At 44.7% G+C, this 21,473-nt stretch overlaps 1 protein-coding gene across 3 annotated transcripts in view; it reads right to left on the bottom strand.

Annotated features, from left to right (window-relative positions):
* The window catches only part of LOC137320254 (grainyhead-like protein 2 homolog), a 132,638-nt gene that overhangs the window by 77,542 nt on the left and 33,623 nt on the right, over positions 1–21,473 (bottom strand). For all 3 annotated transcript variants that reach the window (XM_067982033.1, XM_067982032.1, XM_067982031.1), the window contains exons 5-6: positions 5,158–5,213; positions 3,850–4,006 (exon numbers count right to left, since the gene is read on the bottom strand). In XM_067982033.1, the coding sequence (XP_067838134.1) occupies positions 3,850–4,006; positions 5,158–5,213 (213 nt within the window). The remainder of the gene's footprint in view (positions 1–3,849; positions 4,007–5,157; positions 5,214–21,473) is intronic.

The raw sequence follows: 21,473 nt of genomic DNA on the forward strand, positions 1-21,473 counted from the left end.
TGCGAGCATCCGAAACCCGGAAGTCCCGTCCCCACTTATTGCCGGTGGGCGGGTTGTTAAAAGGGCAATGTGCCTCATCGAAATAGTTGAGGTACTTAAATTTTTGTGGATTCTAAAGCTGAAACAACGTTAAGCTCACCCGCATGGGTTTCCCATCGCTTCTGATTCTCGTCGTGTGAAAGCAGACGGTGAGAAGGGTGGGATCCATGAGGTGAGTGCCTTTATTGCACTGCTCATCCAGGCCCAACAAGCTCACCTGGCACGATTGGACCCCCTCGATGGGTTGACAACCCCCCCACCCCAGCGATCGGCCACCCTCTCCCTGACGATAAACCCTCCCCTACCTCCGACTCTTCATCCAACTGCTGATCCGATCAATTCCCGGCCCCGTTCTCTTCCAAGGCCCCTCGCGATCTCCTCCAAAGCCCCCTCCCCCACCCATGATGTGCTCCATGCACCCCCACCCCCGCCGATGTTATCCACGGCCCACGATCTCTCTCTCTCCCTCTCCGATTCACCGCTCCTTTCCCTCCCAGCAGGCAGCCAGCCACTTTACTGACATTCCCCACAAAAAATCCAGACGATCAAACAGAATCTAAAATATTTCCCAATGTGCTATTGTAAATGCGGGGGAGGGGGTAGAGAAAGATGTTTTATGCAACTGTGTGTATTTGGGAGGAATAGACCATTGTTTGGCCAAACTTAGAGAATTATAAGCTGTAACTTCCTCCAGCCCTACAACCCTCAGGGATCTCTGCCCTCCTCCAATTCTTGTTTCTTGCGTATCCCCGATTTTAATCGCTCCACCACTGGCGGCCGTGCCTTCAGCTGCCCAGGCCCTAAACTTTGGAATTCCCTCCCTAAACCTATCAGCCTCTCTAGCTCTCTCTTTCCTTAAGACCTACCTCTTTGACCACCTGTCCTAATTTCTCATGTGGCTCGGTGTCAAATTTTGTCTGCTCCTGTGAAGCGCCTTGGGGCGTTTTACTACGTTAAAGGTGCTATATAAATGCAAGTTATTAGAGTTAATTTGTGAGTAACAACAACATCAGGGGGTTTTGGAGAGGAGAACAATGGTGAACTTTTACCTTATATTCAAGATGGCAGAATGTTACAAGTAGAGGAGGGTAACTTAACAGATTCCAGGAATTCCAGACATTGGCGCCAGAAGGATAGACTAAAGTAAATTGGGTATGTTGCCACTGGAGAAAAGGCAATTATCAATGTTTTCACAATTCTGAAGGGTATAGATAAACAGAGGCCTTATAAATTGCGTGACTGAAACTGAGATGGGAGGGGGGGGAAAGAGAGGAGAATGGTGAACAATACAGATTTAATTGCTTCACGCAAGGTGGTGGTGAATGAGTGGAATGGACTGAATAGAGAAACATAGCGGAGCTGGATAGCGACAGCAAATTCAAGAGCAAGCTAAATAGTTTTTAAGCAAAAGTAGCGACTGAGGGTTGAAAGGGTTAGAGCACAATAAGGCATATCTTGAACTTTGGAAATAACTAGATGGACCCGTTCTGTGCATTCCTAAGCTTCAGAAATGGGCTTTCCTAGATTTTCCAGCTGGTTTTACATTCTGTGGCCTCTGCTCATCAGCACAGGAAGCAAGTCTTAGCTGCATTATGAAGTAAGGAGAGTGAATCAGTCAGTGAGTCTCTCTCTCGCTGTATCGGAGGTTGACAATGAGGCCAACAAATGAGATGTTTTGTCAGTTAAAACCATTTGGTATCTGTTTAAAACAGGGTTTACATTAAGACAATAGGCAGTGGTTTTGGTTTCTAGGTTCTGTTCAATATATAGAAATGATGTTCATTTGTTACTGTACCCAATGAGATAACGACCAGATAATCTGTTTTAGTTATGTTGGTTGAGGGATAAATATTGCCCAGGACACCGGGGAGAATTCCCCTGCTCTTCTTCAAAATAGTGCCATGTGATCTTTTACGTCCAGCTGAGAAGGCAGACGGGGCTTCGGTTTAATGTCTCATCCACTCCTTCAGTACTGCACTGAAGTGTCAGCCTAGTTCTTGCACTCTGGAGTGGGACTTGACTGCACGATCCTCTGAGGCGAGAGTGCTACCCACTGAACCAAGGCTGACACCTTGGGTATATGGGACCACGGTGTCTCCACGAATTAAGGTGACGTAGTACTGAGCCAGAGTTGAAAGATTGCTCTTTCAATCTGTGATCTGTGCTGAGTTAGCTGATCTAGGCGGGGGAAAGCAGTGCAGCTACTCCGATTGGCCCCAGGGAGTTGGGTGGGAGGGGAAGCAGAGAAAGGGAAAAAAAAGGACTTCTGAACACGATCCAGTCGCCTCATGACAGACATCCTACACGTGGGAGACACTAGGCTGGACTGCTTTAAACTACTCACAATAGTCCCCATTAAAATTAAATTAAAATACAAAGAGCAATAAAATGTTATTTTAAAGCAGACAGCATCATCAACAGAATAATTAATAATTGACCATGTGATAATAAATCCTTCCCCTCTGGAGCCAACTAGCTCATTTTCAACTTTGTGACTTGTGAATTATTTGGGTGGCTGACTTGTGGAAAATACTTATTTCGCATAAATCAAATCATTCATTTGTATTTTGTTAAGAGACACCCTCTCTCTTCCCCCCCCACCCCCACCTCCCTGCTCCCTTTCAAGTTCCTGCGACCACTTAAACAATCCCAGCATAAATTATTTACTCAGAAGCAAATAATCGAGAGAGATAAATGAGGGGGCAAAACACAAGACAAATTTACACAAAATAAAATTAAACCCAGCCACTGCAGGGCACCTCAAGCACAGGTCAAACGGCACTGTTTTTCAAGTCTTACCTCCCATCCTCCACCCATTTTGTTCCTAAAAAAGAACATGCTGAAACACCCAGGACACAAGCGAACAGAAGATTTATTCACTGGGTTTCAGCCTTATGTGATCTTGATTCCTGCATAGAAATCTCTTGCAGGTTGCCTCCTGTGTCTTCCATGTTCTGCTAGGTTCCAATGAAGCCCTTGTATTCATGTTGGCATTTAATAATCTCCCGCTGCGCAACAGCATCTATGTGCAAAGCGGCATTTGAGTTATGCTGCACTGCCGTGACAGTTTACCCAAACCACAAGCACAACCTTATGACAAAGGAACACTTATGCAAAGTTGAGAATTACTAAATAGCCATCTGAAACCACAATGTGCAATATTAGTAACGACTGCATTAACAAGTGTGATATCACAAAAATCATTTTTTTCTGCCCCACCGATTTGCTCCCTTCATCTGAAGGTATTGATTAGTGGTGGGGGTACGGTACCCATACCTCGCCCCCCCAAGTGGCCATTTTACATGCGAGTCTAGATAGTGACCGTCAGCGGCCTATTCAACTGTGTGGGGACATCACAGCTGAACCTACTCCTACCCACACTTCTACGTTCATACATGTGCACATCCTAGCAGGAATCTCCAGACAGCAATCAGGATCACAACTACTACTCAATCTTAACCCTCCCTAACCCAAGGGCACAAAGGCCAATTGTACCACTGCCACCCCATCTCAGATCGGGAATTGGAAACTTTCACTGAACCCCAGTAGAAACCCGAAATCCTGGGTGCATTTCCACACAGCACTGAAGACAGGAACGCAGTTCATTATGTAGAACGCTGAGTGCACTTTGACAATCTCCTTCAAACACACACATCTTTATAAATTACACTGTATTTAGTGACCTTGTACTTGGAGGCCAACTGTGACTACGTCACTGTGACTACGTCACTGTGACTACATGTGAACTGCATTAAGGTGAACATAGCTCCATTCAATAGAACCATTCTGAAGAGAAATACAGCAGCGTACCCTAACTTTGCTGATTGGATGGCGAAGGCATTTGTTGGCTCCAGTCTCCCTGAGTGTTATGGCATAAAACTGTCCTTTATTCAGATACGTCATTGGCCCTTCCCCCTGCTTCTGACGTAAAGATTTTGTGGCTTCCAACGAGTACTGGAATGAATCTCTGGAACAAAGCAAGAATTAATGATGGGAGGATGAGCAGTTCAAGGAAACATATATACAGGATTCCTAAAAACCTAGTAAGTGACTATGTTAGTAATTAGGATTTAAACTTAAAATTTCTCACTGATACCAGTTGAATTTAAGTTCTGTTAACTCAGTATGATTAGTGCAGTTCCTTATTATATAGGTCTCAACTAAGATGCAACTTTAGAATCTCCTAAATGAAAAATGAGAAATTTTACTTTCCATAAAATGCAAGTCTAAAACAAACTAGCTTGTAGATAGCTTTATAAAATAATGCGAGGAGTTTGTGTCCCATGGCCCTCGACCTTGTTTGCCCTGGAAGAGTTTTGAGCAGCCAGAGGGGGCTTCTGAACAGTGCCCAGGTGTTCCTTCCTGGGGTAAGAAAAGGCTGGGAACACACAGCAGGTCAATTAGCATCTGTGGAGAGAACAGTCGATATTTCAGGTACTCAACCCCCATCAGAACCTGTCTGACAAAGGCCAAGCACCTTAAATGTCAATGTTCTGTTTTCCCTACAGGTGCTAATTAACCTTGTGTGTTACCAGCTTTTTTTTTTACATTTTGCATTTTATTTGCCAGAAATGGATTACATTTCTCAGTTTGGCTGGCAGATGCAAAAACTTAGGGCCCCCCTCCACACCTCCGTCTGGAGAACATGCAAAGAAAGGAAGGGTGGGGACAAAATGGCATGGGAAACAGAAACGTATTTTAAAGAGTACAGTAACAGTTCAAGGCCGATATCCCTCAATTAATTTCATCTGAAATTTCCTTTCCTCTTCCTTCTCCCTTCCTTTCTTCGGGCCATTAACCCCTTGCTGGGATATTGTTCTCTCCGCACTGGGCACCCTTCAGTACCTCACCTAAGTGCCCACTAGAAAACAAGTTCAGTGGGCTACTTTACCACAGTGGGGCATCACAGCTGAGCCCGAACCAGTCCCCACCTGACGTTCACATTTGCAGGGCTGACCACAAAAACCTTTCAACCCACATAAAGCACTGGGCCAAGAAATTAATGACTGGGATCGAAGGTGCAATCTGCCAGACCATGGCATCTGGCTGCTTTCCATAATGGGGAGTTACTACGTCGAGAGAATTTTGTTCTTTCTCCTGGAGATTCCAATGCCTTACCCTCCTGCCTGCTCATAGATGAATTCTTCATCTCCTAACGAAGGGCTGCGGTATTTCTGCAGTTAAAGGAAGCAAAGGGCATGGCATTAGCAGTACATTCAGTAACTGTTTACATACCATGAAGTTAAAGATTTTTAAAGTATATCATTATGAATACCGACTCCCCAGTTATCATGTAAGCAGAGTCCCATTACCATCACTTTCAGCTTATCAAACCAAGTTGTGATAGAAAGCACAAAATGAAGAGAAAATTTTGCTGTCATGTGCTCCTTTGCAATATGGCCATAATAAAATAAGCAGAGACTTCTTACAGGGTCAGTTGGAAAGAATTGCATGTCACATTGCTTATTTGAGAAGGCTGTATAGACCCTTAACACTTTGATTTCTCTAATGTGAAAAGGATCTTTTTGTATATATATCTTCCCTTGTGCCTAGAGTGCAGTTTTTGATGTTTATCATGGTCTGGCTGCAGCCTAAGTGTGATAACATTTCGCTTGTAGAATCATCTAACGGTTACAGCACAGGAGGAGGCCATTCAGCCCATCGAGCCTATCCCAGCTCTTTGTAAGAGCAATCCAGTTAGTCCCATTCCCCCGCTCTTTCCCCGTAGCCCTGCAACTTTTTTCCCTTCAAGTATTTATCCAATTCCTTTTTAAAAGCCACGATTGAATCTGCTTCCACCACCCTTTCAGGCAATGTTTTCCAGATCATAAATACTCGCTGCGTAAAAAGCTTTACCTCATGTCGCTTTTGGTTCTTTTGCCGATCACCTTAAATCTGTGTCCTCTGGTTCTCGACCCTTCCACCAATGGGAACAGTTTCTCTTTATTTATTTTATCTAAACCCTTCATGATTTTGAAAACTTCTATCAAATCTCCCCTTAACCTTCTCTGTTCTAAGGAGAACAACCCCAGTTTCTCCAGTCTAACCACATAACTGAAGTCCCTCATCACTGGTACCATTCTGGTAAATCTCTTCTGCACCCTCTCTAAGGCCTTGACATCCTTCCTAAAGTGTGGTGCCCAGAATTGGACACAATACTCCAGCTGAAGCCTAACCAGTGATTTATAAAGGTTTAGCATAACTTCCTTGCTTTTGTACTCTACGCCTCTATTAATAAAGCCCAGGATCCCGTATGCTTTTTTTTTTTAAAAACAGCCTTCTCAACTTGTCTTGCCAATTTCATAGATTTGTGTATGTGCACCCCCAGGTCTCTCTGTTCCTGCACCCTCTTTAAAATTGTACCATTTAATTTAAATTGCCTCTCCTCATTCTTCCTACCAAAATGCTTCTCTCCCCCCTCCCCAAAACCTTAGTAACATGATTATTAGAACTTTTCTCTCCCCCTAACTTCCCACATTGGATTTGTAGATCTTGTTCAAGCAATCGCAGGCGTTGCACTCCACAAGGAGATTTTCCCCCACTGCTGAGTCTCCAACCACCACAACCTGAACAAGTAAGTGGTCATTCATCATGGTCCAAGTCTGACTGATGTGCAGATTCTGGCTGCAGTTTGGGAGGTCAGCATCAAAGCATTTCATAAACATCCCGTCTGCCCCCAGTGCAAACTCAAACAAAAAAAAAAATCCATTAGCTTAGAATTTTTATTTAGTGATCTAAACTGCATAAAACACTGAAAAAAATAATGTTTTTGTTTTTGATGCTTTTCCCCCTGCTCATGAATGCTCTGTCTGATTGTAATAGTCCACTGTGGGTATGGTAGTTCCACAAGAGCAGGGTGAAGGCTAGAACGCACACACAATTACACATTTTATCCACAGCAGCTGGAAATTCGCAACATTCAAGGTGCACGTACAATTGTCAACTCAAACCGTAGGGTCTACACAGAAGCACAGACTTGCGTGGGGGAGAGCTTCTTGCAGGTATTTCTAACATTAAATGACTGATTTTATGGGCATGCTCAGTGATTTTTTTTTCCTGAATTCTGTAACTTTCGTGTGTGTTAATATCATGCCAGAAATATTGTTTTTACCTTTATACACTGACCTAGTGACAGAGGGCACAAAACATCAAAGAAATTATTTCACTGATTTAATGGGTTGGTTTTGTGATCAGCAGCTTTGAAAAAATTAGACCGGGATATAATTTTTTTTCCATTTTCTGCTCATTACTTGCTGGTGCTTTTTCCTACTTTTAACGCCTTAATATTTCATCACAGGTTTGACTGATGACAGGCAAGTGAATTTTTTGCTCTTGGTATGTGACAGCAGGAATGTGCAATAGATGCAAGATATTTTAATTGTAGTACCAAGTTATTTCACATGGCATTATATATGAGGGGTACATTTTAATTATCGGGCGGCCAACCAGCAAAGTACGCCCGACCAATGGTCTCAAGGGGAGGCCCAGTCCATTTCGAGGGCCGGACTCATCATGGGCGCTCTGGGGCAGAAGGTAGGTGGGTATGGGAGAGGGGGTCCGCTCTCTGGGAGTAAAGGGGGGGGGGGGGAAGACTTGATGCGCAAGTGGCCCAGGCTGTTTTTGTGGAGCCTGGGGGAGCACCCCTACTCCTCCTGGCCCCACAAAAAGAAATTAAAGCTTAGCTGCTGAGTTCCCCTATCGCTGGGCCAGCAGCTGTTACTGTGCGATGCATGTTCTGCCCAGTACGGTCCTAAAATGGTAAAATCGGCCTCCTGTGTATATCATAGGATCCCGATTTGCAGATTAAATGGGCCTACCTCCTGATTCAGACGGGCGCTGGGACCGTCCAGCAGTAGGCCCTTCCAAAGTTGGCGTTGGCCTGATCGGGAGGGGGATCAGAGTGGTAAGCTTTACCCCCACCATTTTAGGGACGCTACCGCCCTGCTTCTTTCCAGTGGTGTCAGTGAAAATCTACCCTGGAGATTGAAAGGTCTTACCTCTATGTGCCCAAAGAAGGCAATTAATTATAGTGCACCCTGAAACAATGGACAACAGTTCCTACAATAATATAGAATCATACAGCACAGGAGAAGGCCATTCGGCCTTTCAGGCAGTGCATTCCAGATCATAACAACTCACTGCGTTAAAAAAAAAAATCTCCTCATCTTCCCCCGGAGATTAAAAGAGACGAGATTGAAGTAAAGAACTTAAATTATAACAAAATGTGTTTTTTTTTGACACTCTGCACTCAACAGAAAATAACCATGCACATCACTGTGCTCTGACAACAATGAAAGGTACTGAAACACTGCACCACAGCTAAGGAGGCACCAATGAATTCACAACTTGAGCACACCGGGTATCACTGAATCAAAAGGGCAGCAGGTACCAGCAAAATAAATTAATGCAGAAGTGAATATCAATAAGGTAATATAAACTAGAGGGCACAACTCTAAAAGGAGTACAGGAACAGAGAGATCTGGGGGTATATGTGCACAAATCGTTGAAGGTGGCAGGGCAGGTTGAGAAAGCAGTTAAAAAAGAATACGGGATCCTGGGCTTTATAAATAGAGGCATAGAGTACAAAAGCAAGGAAGTCATGATGAACCTTTATAAAACACTGGTTCGGCCACAATTGGAGAGTTGTGTCCAGTTCTGGGCACCGCACTTTAGGAAGGATGTGAAGGCCTTAGAGAGGGTGCAGAAGAGATTTACTGGAATGATTCCAGGGATGAGGGACTTTAGTTACGTGGATAGACTGGAGAAGCTGGGGTTGTTCTCCTTGGAACAGAGAAGGTTGAGAGGAGATTTGATAGAGGTATTCAAAATCATGAAGGGTCTAGACAGAGTAGATAGAGAGAAACTGTTCCCATTGGCAGAAGGGTCAATAACCAGAGGACATAGATTTATGGTGATTGCCAAAAGAACCAAAAGGTGACATGAGGAAAAAAAATGTTTTTACACGGCGAGTGTTTATGATCTGGAATGCACTGCCCGAGGGGGTGATGGAGGCAGATTCAACCATGGCCTTCAAAAGGGAACTGGATAAAGTACTTGAAAGGAAAAATTTGCAGGGCTATGGGGAAAGGGCAGAGGAGTGGGACTAGCTGCACTGCTCTTGCATAGAGGTGGCTCAGACTTGATGGGCTGAATGGCTGCCTTCTGTGCTGTAACCTTTCTAATGATTCTATAATAAATTAATGTGCACACCAAATCAATAAATTAATGAAGCAGCAGGCACCAGTGAATTACTAAATTAATGGAATAGTGAGAACCAGTGAATTAATCAATTCGTAAAACAATGGGCACACCAACAATAAATTAATGAAGCAGCAGGCACCAGTGAATTAATAAATTCATATAGCAGTATTAACAAATTAATAAGTTAATGAAGCAACAGGCACTAGGAACAGGAGTAGGCCATTCAGCCCCTCGAGCCTGTTCCTCTACTCAATGAGATCATGGCTGATCTGTATTCTAACTCCATTTACCCACCTTGGCTCCATGCCCCTTAATAACCTTGGCTAGCAAATATCTATCAATCTCAGATTTAGCATTATTAATTGAACCAGCATCTACTGCTTTTTGTGGGAGAGAGTTCCACACTTCTACCACCCTTTGTGTGAAGAAGTGTTTCATAACTTCTCTCCTGAATGGCCTGACTCTGATTTTAAGGTTATGTCCCCTTGTCCTAGACTCCCCCACCAATGAGAAAAGTTTCTCTCTATCTACCCTATCAATTCCTTTCAAAATCCTCAACAAATCACCCCCTAACCATCTATATTCCAAGAAATACAAGCCTAGTTTATGCAATCCTGCTTCATAATCTAACCCTTGGAACCCTGGTAATATTCTGGTGAATCTGCCCTGCACTCCTTCCCAGGCCAATATATCCTTTCTAAAGGTGCGGTGCCCAGAACTGTACACTGTTTTCCAGATGAGGTCTAACCAGGGCTTTGTATAGCTGCAGCAAAACTTCCTCCCCATTATATTCTAGGCCTCTAGATATAAAGGCCAGCATTCCATTAGCCCTTTTGATTTTTTTTTAACCTGACCACTACGTTTTAGTGATCTGTGTACATGGACCCCTGAATCTCTTAAGGCCTCCACTGTTCCTAGCTTTTCACCATTTAAAAAATACTCTGATCTATCCTCTTTTGGACCAAAATGGATGACCTGTGTTGAAATTCACCCATCACAATTTTGCCCACTCACTTGATATATGACTGTCTCATTGTAATTTTATGCCCCCGTCTACACTACCTACTTACCAGTGAGATTGTTGTATATTTGTATATTATTAATGAGTTTCTTCTCATAAAGGACACTTTACACATGACAGCTGAAATGAAGAAAGGTCACTGGGAAGAAAGCTCCCAGGAGGAAGGAAGGGTACAAGTAAGTAAGGGGGAGGTGGGGCATTAGGAGTGGGGGGGAAGGGGGGGAAATGGAAGGTACGAGATGCTGGGCTCAGGCCCAGCTGCTACACCACCAGCCAAAATGACCTTCCCTCCATCATAAGGTCAGAAATGGGAATGTTAGCTGATGATTGCACAGTGTTCAGTTCCATTCGCAATCCCTCAAATAATGAAGCAGTCCGTGCCCGCATGCAGCAAGACCTGGACAACATCCAGGCTTGGGCTGATAAGTAGCAAGTAACATTCACACCAAACAAGTGCCAGACAATGACCATCTCCAGCAAGAGAGAGTCTAACCACCTCCACTTGACATTCAACGGCATTACCATCGCCGAATCCCCCACCATCAACATCCCGGGGGTCAACATTGACCAGAAACTTAACTGGACCAGCCACATAAATACTGTGGCTACAAGAACGGATCAGAGGCTGGGTATTCTGCGGTAAGTGACTCACCTCCTGACTCCCCAAAGCCTTTCCACCATCTACAAGGCACAAGTCAGGAGTGTGATAGAATACTCTCCACTTGCCTGGACGAGTGCAGCTCCAACAACACTCAAGAAGCTCGACACCATCCAGGACAAAGCAGTCCGCTTGATTGGCACCCCATCCACCAACCTAAACATTCACTCACTTCACCACCGGCGCACCATGGCTGCAGTGTGTACCATCCACAGGATGCACTGCAGCAACTCGCCAAGGCTTCTTCAACAACACCGCCCAAACCCGCGACCTCTACCACCAAGGAGAAGAGCAGCAGGCACATGGGAACACCACCACCTGCACATTCCCCTCCAAGTCACACACCATCCCGACTGGGAAATATATCGCTGTTCCTTCATCGTCGCTGGGTCGAAATCCTGGAACTCCCTTCCTAACAGCACTGTGGGAGAACCTTCACCACACGGACTGCAGCGATTCAAGAAGGCGGCTCACCACCACCTTCTCAAGGGCAATTAGGGATGGGCAATAAATGCCGGCCTCGCCAGTGACGCCCACATCCCATGAGCGAATAAAAAAAAAGCAAAGCCTGAAAAATCGGGCAATCAGCCACTATACCACCATAAGAAAATAAGGTGCACGTATGCCCTCATCCAAAGCATCCACCCAATTGTGAGCAAGTGTGTCAGTTGGGAGGGGGAAAAGCCCACAAATGAATTAGGGGGGGGGATTCGCAGAGCTCCGTTCATCGGGTGCAAAAAAACCCAAAAATTGGGTTTTGAACACAGGGAAAATGTACCTGAAAATTGGGTAAACTAAATAATAATGGCAGACGACCCTGAGAGATTCATGGTACAGCGCCAACAGTGGTAGGAGGCCTGGAAAAACCGAATGACAGGATATTAGACTTTTCCAATATATAAATGTTAACATGCTTCATATACACCCCCCGCCCCATTATAAATGTTGATAGCAATGCATTACTCAAAAAATGGTGACAAGAAGCAAGGTTTGTCGACATGAAGTACACGCCATATTCAAATTTTTTTAAATGTATATATAGATTTCTTTTATGCAAAGAAAGTAAGAGTAAGCAGGACTCTACTGCTCCAGCCATCGCGTAAACATAAAGGAAAGGAAATGTGGTCTATGGAACTGCTGAACAAAGAGCGGAGCTACAGGCGGGAGCGGACCTAGGAGAGAGCGCGGGACTCGGAGACTACTAAAGGCCCAGGCTCGAGGGCCGACCCGCAGAGAGGCAATCGGTGAAAAAAACAAGGATTGACGTCACAGGACAGCGGGTAGGTGATTGGCGAGTCGATAAAGGGAGCAGCGGAGGCCTGAGGTGAGTAATTAAACTCACCAACGTGAGTCTTTTTCCCCAGCGGGGAAGGAGCTTCGCGGCTTTTTCAAAGGCAGGGGGCGGGGCCAATTCATTGGTCCCCGTATATCGGTGGAGCGGTTGCTAAACCCGAGACACTACACTAGTAGTGACTCCCACCCTCCCACCTCCTCTAACCTTTTGGGGGGTAGAGGGAATTTAAAGGGTAGGTTCGTTTTTATATTTTGTTTTCAGGGACTTAACTCCTGGACCTAAGATAAATAAGAAGCAAAAAGTAATCCAAGTGGGACGTCACCAAGGAAGAGGTAAGTGATTGGTTGGTGAGTATTTTCCTGCTGAATTTGTCTAAGGTTAGAGTTTGTGGATTCTCGGGTCTCTGTTGTGTAGTGGGGGACTGCTGTTCAGCAAGGGCCCTTGAGTATACCTTTTAATTGAAGTGAAATTGGTGGGATTCATTTAATTTGAATTAATTAGTTAAAGGGTAAGTCATGTCAGGACAGCCCAGCCTCGTGTTATGCTCTTCCTGCTCTATGTGGGAAATCAGGGACCCTTCCGGTGTCCCTGACGACCATGTGTGCGGGAAATGTATCCAGCTGCAGCTACTGACAAACCGCATTGCGGCACTGGAGCTGCGGAGGGATTCATTATGGAGCATTCGCGATGCTGAGAACGTCGTGGATAGCACGTTTAGTGAGATGGTCACACCGCAGGTAAAGGTTGTACAGGCAGGAAGTAAGTGGGTGACCTCCAGGCAGAGTAAGAGGAGCAGGCAGGCAGTGCAGGGGTCCCCTGTGGCCGTCCCCCTCTCAAACAAATATACCGCTTTGGATATTGTTGAGGGGGATGACTTATCAGGGGAAGGCAGCAGCAGCCAACTTCCTGGCACCAGGGGTAGCTCTGCTGCACAGGCTGGGAGGAAAAAGAGTGGAAGAGCTATAGTGGTAGGGGATTCTATCGTAAGGGGAACAGACAGGCGTTTCTGTGGCCGTAAATGTGATTCCAGGATGGTTTGTTGCCTCCCTGGTGCCAGGGTCATGGATGTCACTGAGCAGCTACAGGGCATTCTCAAGGGGGAGGGTGAGCAGGCAGAGGTCGTGGTCCACATTGGGACCAACGACATAGGTAGGAAGGGAGATGAGGTCCTGCATCAAGAATTTAGGGAGCTAGGTAGCAGATTAAAGAGCAGGACCTCAAAGGTTGTAATCTCTGGATTACTCCCAGTGCCACGGGCTAGTGAGTATAGAAATAGGAGGATAGAACAGATGAATGCGTGGCTAAAGAGTTGGTGCAGGAGGGAGGGTTTCAGTTTCCTGGATCACTGGGCCTGCTTCTGGGGAAGGTGGGACTTGTACAAGTCGGACGGGTTGCATCTGAACCAGAGCGGGACAAATATCCTTGCGGGGAGGTTTGCTAGCACTGTTGGGGGGGGTTTAAACTAACTTGGCAGGGGGATGGGATACAGAGTGGAGCTACAATAGGGGGTGATGTGCAGCCAAATATTGAGAAAAAAACAAGTCAGCTTGGAAGACAGGGCAAATATGTAAGAGCAAGGCTGGATGGCATCTATTTTAATGCAAGGAGTCTTGCGAATAAGGTGGATGAACTGAAGGTGTTGATAAACACATGGGAGTATGATATTGTTGCTGTCACAGAGACATGGTTGAGGGAGGGGCAAGACTGGCAGCTCAATATTCCGGGGTACAGAATCTTCAGGCGAGACAGAGGGGGAGGTATAAGAGGAGGAGGGGTCGCAATATTAATTAAAGAATCAATTACTGCCATAAGGAGGGATGATATATTAGCAGGTTCCTCAAATGAGGCCATATGGTTGGAGCTTAAAAACAAAAAGGGGGCAAGCACTTTGATGGGAGTGTACTATAGACCCCCAAACAGTCAGGGGGAGATAGAGGAACAGATATGTAGGCAAATCTCAGAAAATTGTGCAAATAATAGGGTAATAATAGTGGGGGATTTCAACTTCCCCAATATTAACTGGGATACTCAGAGTGTAAAAGGCTTAGAGGGTACAAAATTCTTAACGTGCATCCAGGAGAGCTTTTTGAGCCAGCATGTAGAAAGTCCTACAAGAGAGGGGGCGGTACTGGACCTAATTCTAGGGAATGTGGCCGGCCAAGTGGAAGAAGTGCTAGTAGGTGAGATTTAAGGTGGTCATGGAAAAGGACAGGGAGGGGCCGGAAATAAAGGTTCTAAATTGGGGGAAGGCCGATTTTAATAGGATAAGGCAGGATCTGGCCAAAATGGACTGGGATCAGCTGCTTGTAGGAAAATCCGCATCGGAGCAATGGGAGTCTTTCAGAAGGGAGATTGAGACCATACAATGGCAACATGTTCCCGTAAAGGTCAAGGGTGGTTCCAAGAACTCCAGGGAACCTTGGATGTCAGGGGATATACGAGAATGGATTAGGAAAAAAAGGAGGGCTTTTGGCAGATACAAAAGGCTAAAGACGGAGGAAGCCCTAGAGGAGTACAAAAAGTGCAGGGGGATACTTAAAAAGGAAATTAGGAGATCAAGGAGGGGCCATGAAAAAACACTGGCGAGCAAAATAAAGGAAAATCCTAAGATGTTTTATAAGTATATCAAGGGTAAGAGGATAACTAGGGAAAAAATAGGGCCCATTCGGGCCAAAAATGGCAATGTGTGTGTGGAGCCGGCAGATGTAGGAGGGGTTCTAAATGAATTTTTTGCATCTGTTTTCACTATGGAGAAGGACGACGTAGACATAGAAATACGACAGGGGGACTGTGATATACTCGAACATATTAACATCGAGCGGGAGGAGGTATTGGCGGTTTTAGCAGGCCTAAAAATGGATAAATCCCCAGGCCCGGACGAAATGTATCCCAGGCTACTGTGTGAGGCAAAGGAGGAGATTGCGGGGGCTCTGACACATATATTCAGAACCTCTCTGGCCACAGGGGATGTGCCAGAGGACTGGAGAACCGCTAATGTAATACCATTATTCAAGAAGGGGAGTAGGGAAAAACCGGGGAACTATAGGCCAGTGAGCCTAACATCAGTGGTAGGAAAATTATTGGAAAAAATTCTGAAGGACAAAATTAGTCTCCACTTGGAGAAGCAAGGATTAATCAGGGATAGTCAACATGGCTTTGTCAAGGGAAGATCATGTCTGACTAATTTGATTGAATTTTTTGAGGGGGTGACTCGGCGTGTGGATGAGGGTAACGCAGTGGATGTGGTATACATGGATTTCAGTAAGGCCTTCGATAAAGTCCCCCACAGGAGACTGGTCAAGAAGGTACGAGCCCATGGAGTCCAGGGTGCCTTGGCACTTTGGATACAAAACTGGCTTAGTGGCAGAAGGCAGAGGGTGATGGTCGAAGGTTGTTTTTGTGACTGGAAGCCTGTGGCCAGTGGGGTACCACAGGGATCTGTGCTGGGGCCCTTGCTGTTTGTGGTCTACATTAACGACTTGGATATGAATGTAAAAGGTATGATCAGTAAGTTCGCTGATGATACAAAAATTGGTAGGGTGGTAAATAGCGAGGAGGATAGCCTCAGTCTGCAGGACGATATAGATGGGTTGGTCAGATGGGCGGAACAGTGGCAAATGGAATTTAACCCGGAAAAGTGCGAGGTGATGCACTTTGGAGGGACTAACAAGGCAAGGGAATGCACAATGAATGGGAAGACCCTAGGCAAGACAGAGGGTCAGAGGGATCTTGGTGTGCAAGTTCACAGATCCCTGAAGGCAGCGGAACAGGTAGATAAGGTGGTAAAGAAGGCATATGGGATACTTGCCTTTATTAGCCGAGGCATAGAATATAAGAGCAAGGAGGTTATGATGGAGCTGTATAAAACACTGGTTAGGCCACAGCTGGAGTACTGTGTGCAGTTCTGGTCGCCACACTACAGGAAGGATGTGATCGCTTTGGAGAGGGTGCAGAGGAGATTCACCAGGATGTTACCAGGGCTGGAGCGCTTCAGCTATGAAGAGAGACTGGGAAGATTGGGTTTGTTTTCCTTGGAGCAGAGGAGGCTGAGGGGGGACATGATTGAGGTGTACAAAATTATGAGGGGCACAGATAGGATGGATACTAAGGAGCTTTTTCCCTTCGTTGAGGGTTCTATAACAAGGGGGCATAGATTCAAGGTAAAAGGCGGGAGGTTTAGAGGGGATTTGAGAAAGAAATTTTTCACCCAGAGGGTGGTTGGAGTCTGGAACTCACTGCCTGAGAGGGTTGTGGAGGCAGGAACCCTCACAACATTCAAGAAGCATTTGGATGAGCACTTGAAATGCCATAGCATACAAGGCTACGGACCAAATGCTGGAATATGGGATTAGATTAGACAGGGCTTGATGGCCGGCGCGGACACGATGGGCCGAAGGGCCTCTATCCGTGCTGTATAACTATGACTATAAAAATAAACATTATCGTATTGAGGTGAAAAGATAATATAACAGGTGGTGACGTGTGACCTAGAGGTATTCAGTATCATAAGTCAGACATTTGGATTGCACTGCCAATAACCAGTAAGCAAGCTATTAAGTATAGAATATAATCTCCAAAATTTTCCTTATTGTCCACAATCTTAAAAGAAATATGTAAAAATTAAACCCCTCTCTCACCTGGGTCACCACTGTGGTAGATATGTCACAAGGCACAAAATTAGTCAGACTTTGCGAAAGTAATTAACCATAAATATATATTATAAAGTCTCAATTCTGGCACCTCTGTCGTGCAACAGGCATCACACTTTGTTACAGGTAAAAACAAAAATCTTAAAAAAAAAGGTCAGTCATTGGCTTGGAGCCTAAAATTTACAAGCAGTTACAATTGCTCCGTGATTGACCTCAGCAGTTTATAGCCAGCTACAATTACCTGGATCTGCCTGTATGGAGATGTGGCCTTAAAAGAGGAAGGTCGAGTTAAACATCACAACCGTGCTCCAGGGCCAAAACTACCCACAAGCAATGCCACGCGCAGGATATCTGCTAGTTCATGCATTTAAAGATGCAACAGCTATCTTTTAAAAAAAACAACACTGTGAAGGAGAGAAGAAAAATGTTCTTTACTGTGACAAGTGCTAACCCTACAAGTTCATGGCTGTGATGTAAATTATTATTGCTCCCTGCCAATCAGCAAAAAAAAAGCATTTGATGAAAGTGCAAGCATCTTCTTGAAGTTGTAGCAAAGTCCAGTCAGAGAACAAAAGATGATCCATATTTTTGTTCTCCTCTTCTGTCCCGAAGGTTCTTCTGCTGGTGCATAGTTCCAGAGGTATCAGGTCCTTCTGGTACCTCAACCACGTAGCCATTCTTCATACCAGAGTCGCGACAGCGGGTGTCGACAGGCAATTCAACAGCAGGGGCATCACTGGTGAACCTAATTCTTTCCCCACCAGTTGTTCACACCTGCACACTTTGTATGCAGTCAGAGGTTTAGGGACCCCCTTGTCAATTTTCCACTCCCAGCGTGTTGAAGATAACTCCAAATAAATTCCATCCCACACTCCTCCTGTTGGCAACATCACCCGAAGAATTAAGCCGCAAATGTTCCCTTTTAAATTGGTGTTATCTTCATTAAGTATCTCACTCCAATCATTCAAATATAAAATGGAATCTACCGTCAGAAAGTAATCAACCTTATCAATTGGAAGTAAAATTATTCAAACATTTGTTGCAGAAAGGCCGTGAAGAGCTGTTGTGGTCTTAAGTCTGGATGGCTTTGTCCTGCATAATTTTCTATTACTAGATTATAAGAAAAACATGTCAACAGTGAGGTCAGGTTTGTTTGGAGGAAGTCGTCCACAGTCAGCATGCATGCCAAGTCATGCATTAGTGTGTAATGTACCATAATCTACTTTCCCCTCATAACTTATAAAGAGGGTTTATTTTGTTTCTGTTAAACCATTAACAGAAACACAAGATTTGAATTTAATACAGAACCCAAAAGTTTTATCAGCATTTCTCAGGAAAATATTAAACGATTATTTTCCGGCAGATTGGAACATAAACTGAACTTCAATATTAATCCACTAGAAGTAAACAAATCAAAGCTCCCCCCTCCTTGCAGAGTTAATTGCGAATTGCATTCCATGAATTAACGGTTAGCCAAACTGCAGGTCTTGAAAACAAGCTAACAAGTGTACATTAGTAAAACCAGCCAATCATAGCTTGGTGTGTTAAGGGTGAGCACGAGATGCAAAAAATTACTGCTTCGCAATGGGGTTCCTGCTTCAGTGTATCCAGGTTCATTTATTGTTCTGACAAATAGTCCAGTCTCTCAGCTTCCATTTTTTTTTTAAAGCTATACTCCAGGGGAGGCTCAAAGTTAATAAATTGGTGACCCGTCTTAAGTATAGCCAGCCACTGGTGTGTGAAAGGTTGCACTGCTAATATGTGAAGTTTTGCTACAACTTACCTTCATCAGGGTATTTTACGTGTTAAGTCCAATAGCTATCCCAGTGTCTGGTCAGCCGCAGTCACTATCTGGTTTCTACATTAAGATGCAATGTCTAAAGGCCCTGCTGCCTGGGAGGCAGTATGCCACTGAAATGAAATGAAATCAAATGCAACAGAGACTCTTAAGTTGACTGCAGCGCTGAAGTGAGGAGAGCTGGATTCAGCATCTGCCACTCACATGTCTCTACAAATCATTTGGAAGCAGCATAATACTCCAGATACAGACAATGACTGCAGTGTCTGATACACAAGACAGTTATTCAAATAACTAAAATGTTAAATACTCAAGAAAGGCAAGTTCAAAAGATGTCAGCAGCTACCTGAACATGAACAAAAAGTACAGCTTTTGAGAGTATTTCTTGGAATATCCTTTTATAGTTTTTATTAAAATATCATTTACCCCAAATGGCTCAGTGGACAATGCACCGCATGGTATTCAGTACTGAGCCATGCAATGCCAGGTTCAGTCCCCAGTCGGTGCTGAGTTAGCAGATCTCAGCCAGTTCGGGGTGGAGGTATTGTGGCTACAGTGAGATAAAGTCAGACAGGGTTTCCGCTTCAGATATCTATCCAATGACACCTGCTCTGGAAAATCTAAGTGCATGGGCATCAGTTAAGGTCAAATTCAGGCTCAACTGTGAACAGCCCTGTTGATTCTCACTATCCAGCTTCAGATAGGAATAAACACTTGAGGGTACCCCATCACCTATGGAAACTACAGTCAGCACTTCCAGAACAGGAGAGGAGTAAACTGGGGAAGGTGGTGGGGGGAGAAGGAACACTAACCAAAAAAAACTGCTTTAGTAAGCTTATTCAACATTAAAACTACTCCACACTTCCCCACAGCCATTATCTAAACCAGTAAAACCTGTTACTTCATTTAAAACCACTTCCCTTCCTCCCTTGTGACAAATCTCAATTCTATTCCATTCCCAGTTAAACACACTTTTCCTCGGCTACGCACAAAACAGTCGAGTCAAATGAGACTTTGCTGAGGGTACTGTAAGCAGGTTTAGGAAGTACAAAGCTTTAGTTACGCTCGAGGAATCAGAAACACACCACACTCTTAGCAGCACAGCAAGAATGGTCAGGTTAATTATGTCCCAAGGTAGACTGCATTTAAACAAAAAGTTTCTGTCTAGTAGTGATCCATGACTTTGTGAACATACCTTCAAGGGGAACTCGAGCCCATTTTTTAAAAAAAAATCATCGACTGCAATAGCTTACTCACAAACCACCCTCCCCCCTGCCAAACCTGCAATCTACACTGTGTGCAGCTCTATTGTGGAGAAACCCAACTCATTACACTGCAATTTTTTTCCACCACCTAAGTAATAACACTTTCTCTTTCAGGTCACGGGCTGATTGACTGGGAAACCCATTGACAATACAAAGAGCTCCCAGATGGGATGCACCAGGTTATAAAATACAATTTCACATCAAGTACTTCTAACAATGCTTTCCACCTTTTTTAACTGGAAAACCTCTTTGTAATAAAAAGGGCAGCCTGCAACCAGGAAGGCGGCAATCGCACTGGCCATAAGGTCAAAGGAAAAATAGCATTCACTTAAGGGGAAGCTAGATAAGTACATGAGGGAGAAAGGAATAGAAGGATATGTTGATAAAGTGAGATGAAGTTAATAAAGTGGGAAGGGGCTCGTGTAGAGCCGAATGGCCTGTTTTTGTGCTGTAAATTCTACGTAACATGTGCATTAGAACACCCAACCACCTGGTGTAGTACAGAGCCACACGGACCAAGGAGGTCCAGGTTCTGCACCTGGTCTGTGTGGATTTAACTGATCCAACAATCATATCAACAACAACTTGCATTTATATAGCGCCTTCAACGTAGTAAAATGTCCCAAGGCACTTCACAGGAGCAATTATTAAACAGACTTTGACACCGAGCCACATAAGGAGATATAAGGACAGACAATCAAAAGCTTGTCAAAGAGGTAAGTTTTAAGGAGCGTCTTAAAGGAGGAGAGTGAGGTAGAGAGGTGGAGAGGTTTCGGGAGGGAATTCCAGGGTTTAGGGAGGGAATTCCAGAGCTTAGTTGAAGGCACGGCCGCCAACGGTGGAGCGAAGAAAATCGGGGATACGCAAGAGAGAGATGTGCAAATGCGGGTAAAAGAGGCTGAGGTACAGATCAGCCAAGATCTAACTGAATGGTGGAACAGGCTTGAGGGGCTAAATGGCCTACTCCTAATCCTATGTCTCTAAAATGGACATAGTGGAAGCAATATAATTGGCTCAGAGTCTGAGCTAGGGAAGAAAAACAAAGCAGCTAGGGCTCTCGAGTTCAATCACTGTCCAATGCCCTTGCCAGAAGCTTTGAGTGGTTGGAGATTAGTCAAAGACAAGATTGAGCTGATTGGTGATGCTGTCCATGCTTCAATAGGCAGCCAAAACTCACCATCTAGGCTTATAAAGAGTTGGTGACGTGAGGAGAGATTGAGTAAAATGGGCCTATACTCTCTGGAGTTTAGAAGAATGAGAGGTGATCTCATTGAAACATACAAGATTCTGAGAGGGCTTGACAGGGTAGATGCTGAGAGGCTGTTTCCCCTACTGGAGAGTCTAGAACTTCTTTTTTAAAATTCGCTCATGGGATGTGGGTATCGCTGGTAAGGCCAGCATTTATTACCCATCCCTAATTGCCCTTGAGAAGGTGGTGGTGAGCCGCCTTCTTGAACCGCTGCAGTCCGTGTGGTGAAGGTTCTCCCACAGTGCTGTTAGGAAGGGAGTTCCAGGATTTTGACCCAGCGACGATGAAGGAATGGCGAT

Source organism: Heptranchias perlo, chromosome 3 (genome assembly GCF_035084215.1).
Source record: "Heptranchias perlo isolate sHepPer1 chromosome 3, sHepPer1.hap1, whole genome shotgun sequence".
Lineage (NCBI taxonomy): Eukaryota > Metazoa > Chordata > Chondrichthyes > Hexanchiformes > Hexanchidae > Heptranchias > Heptranchias perlo.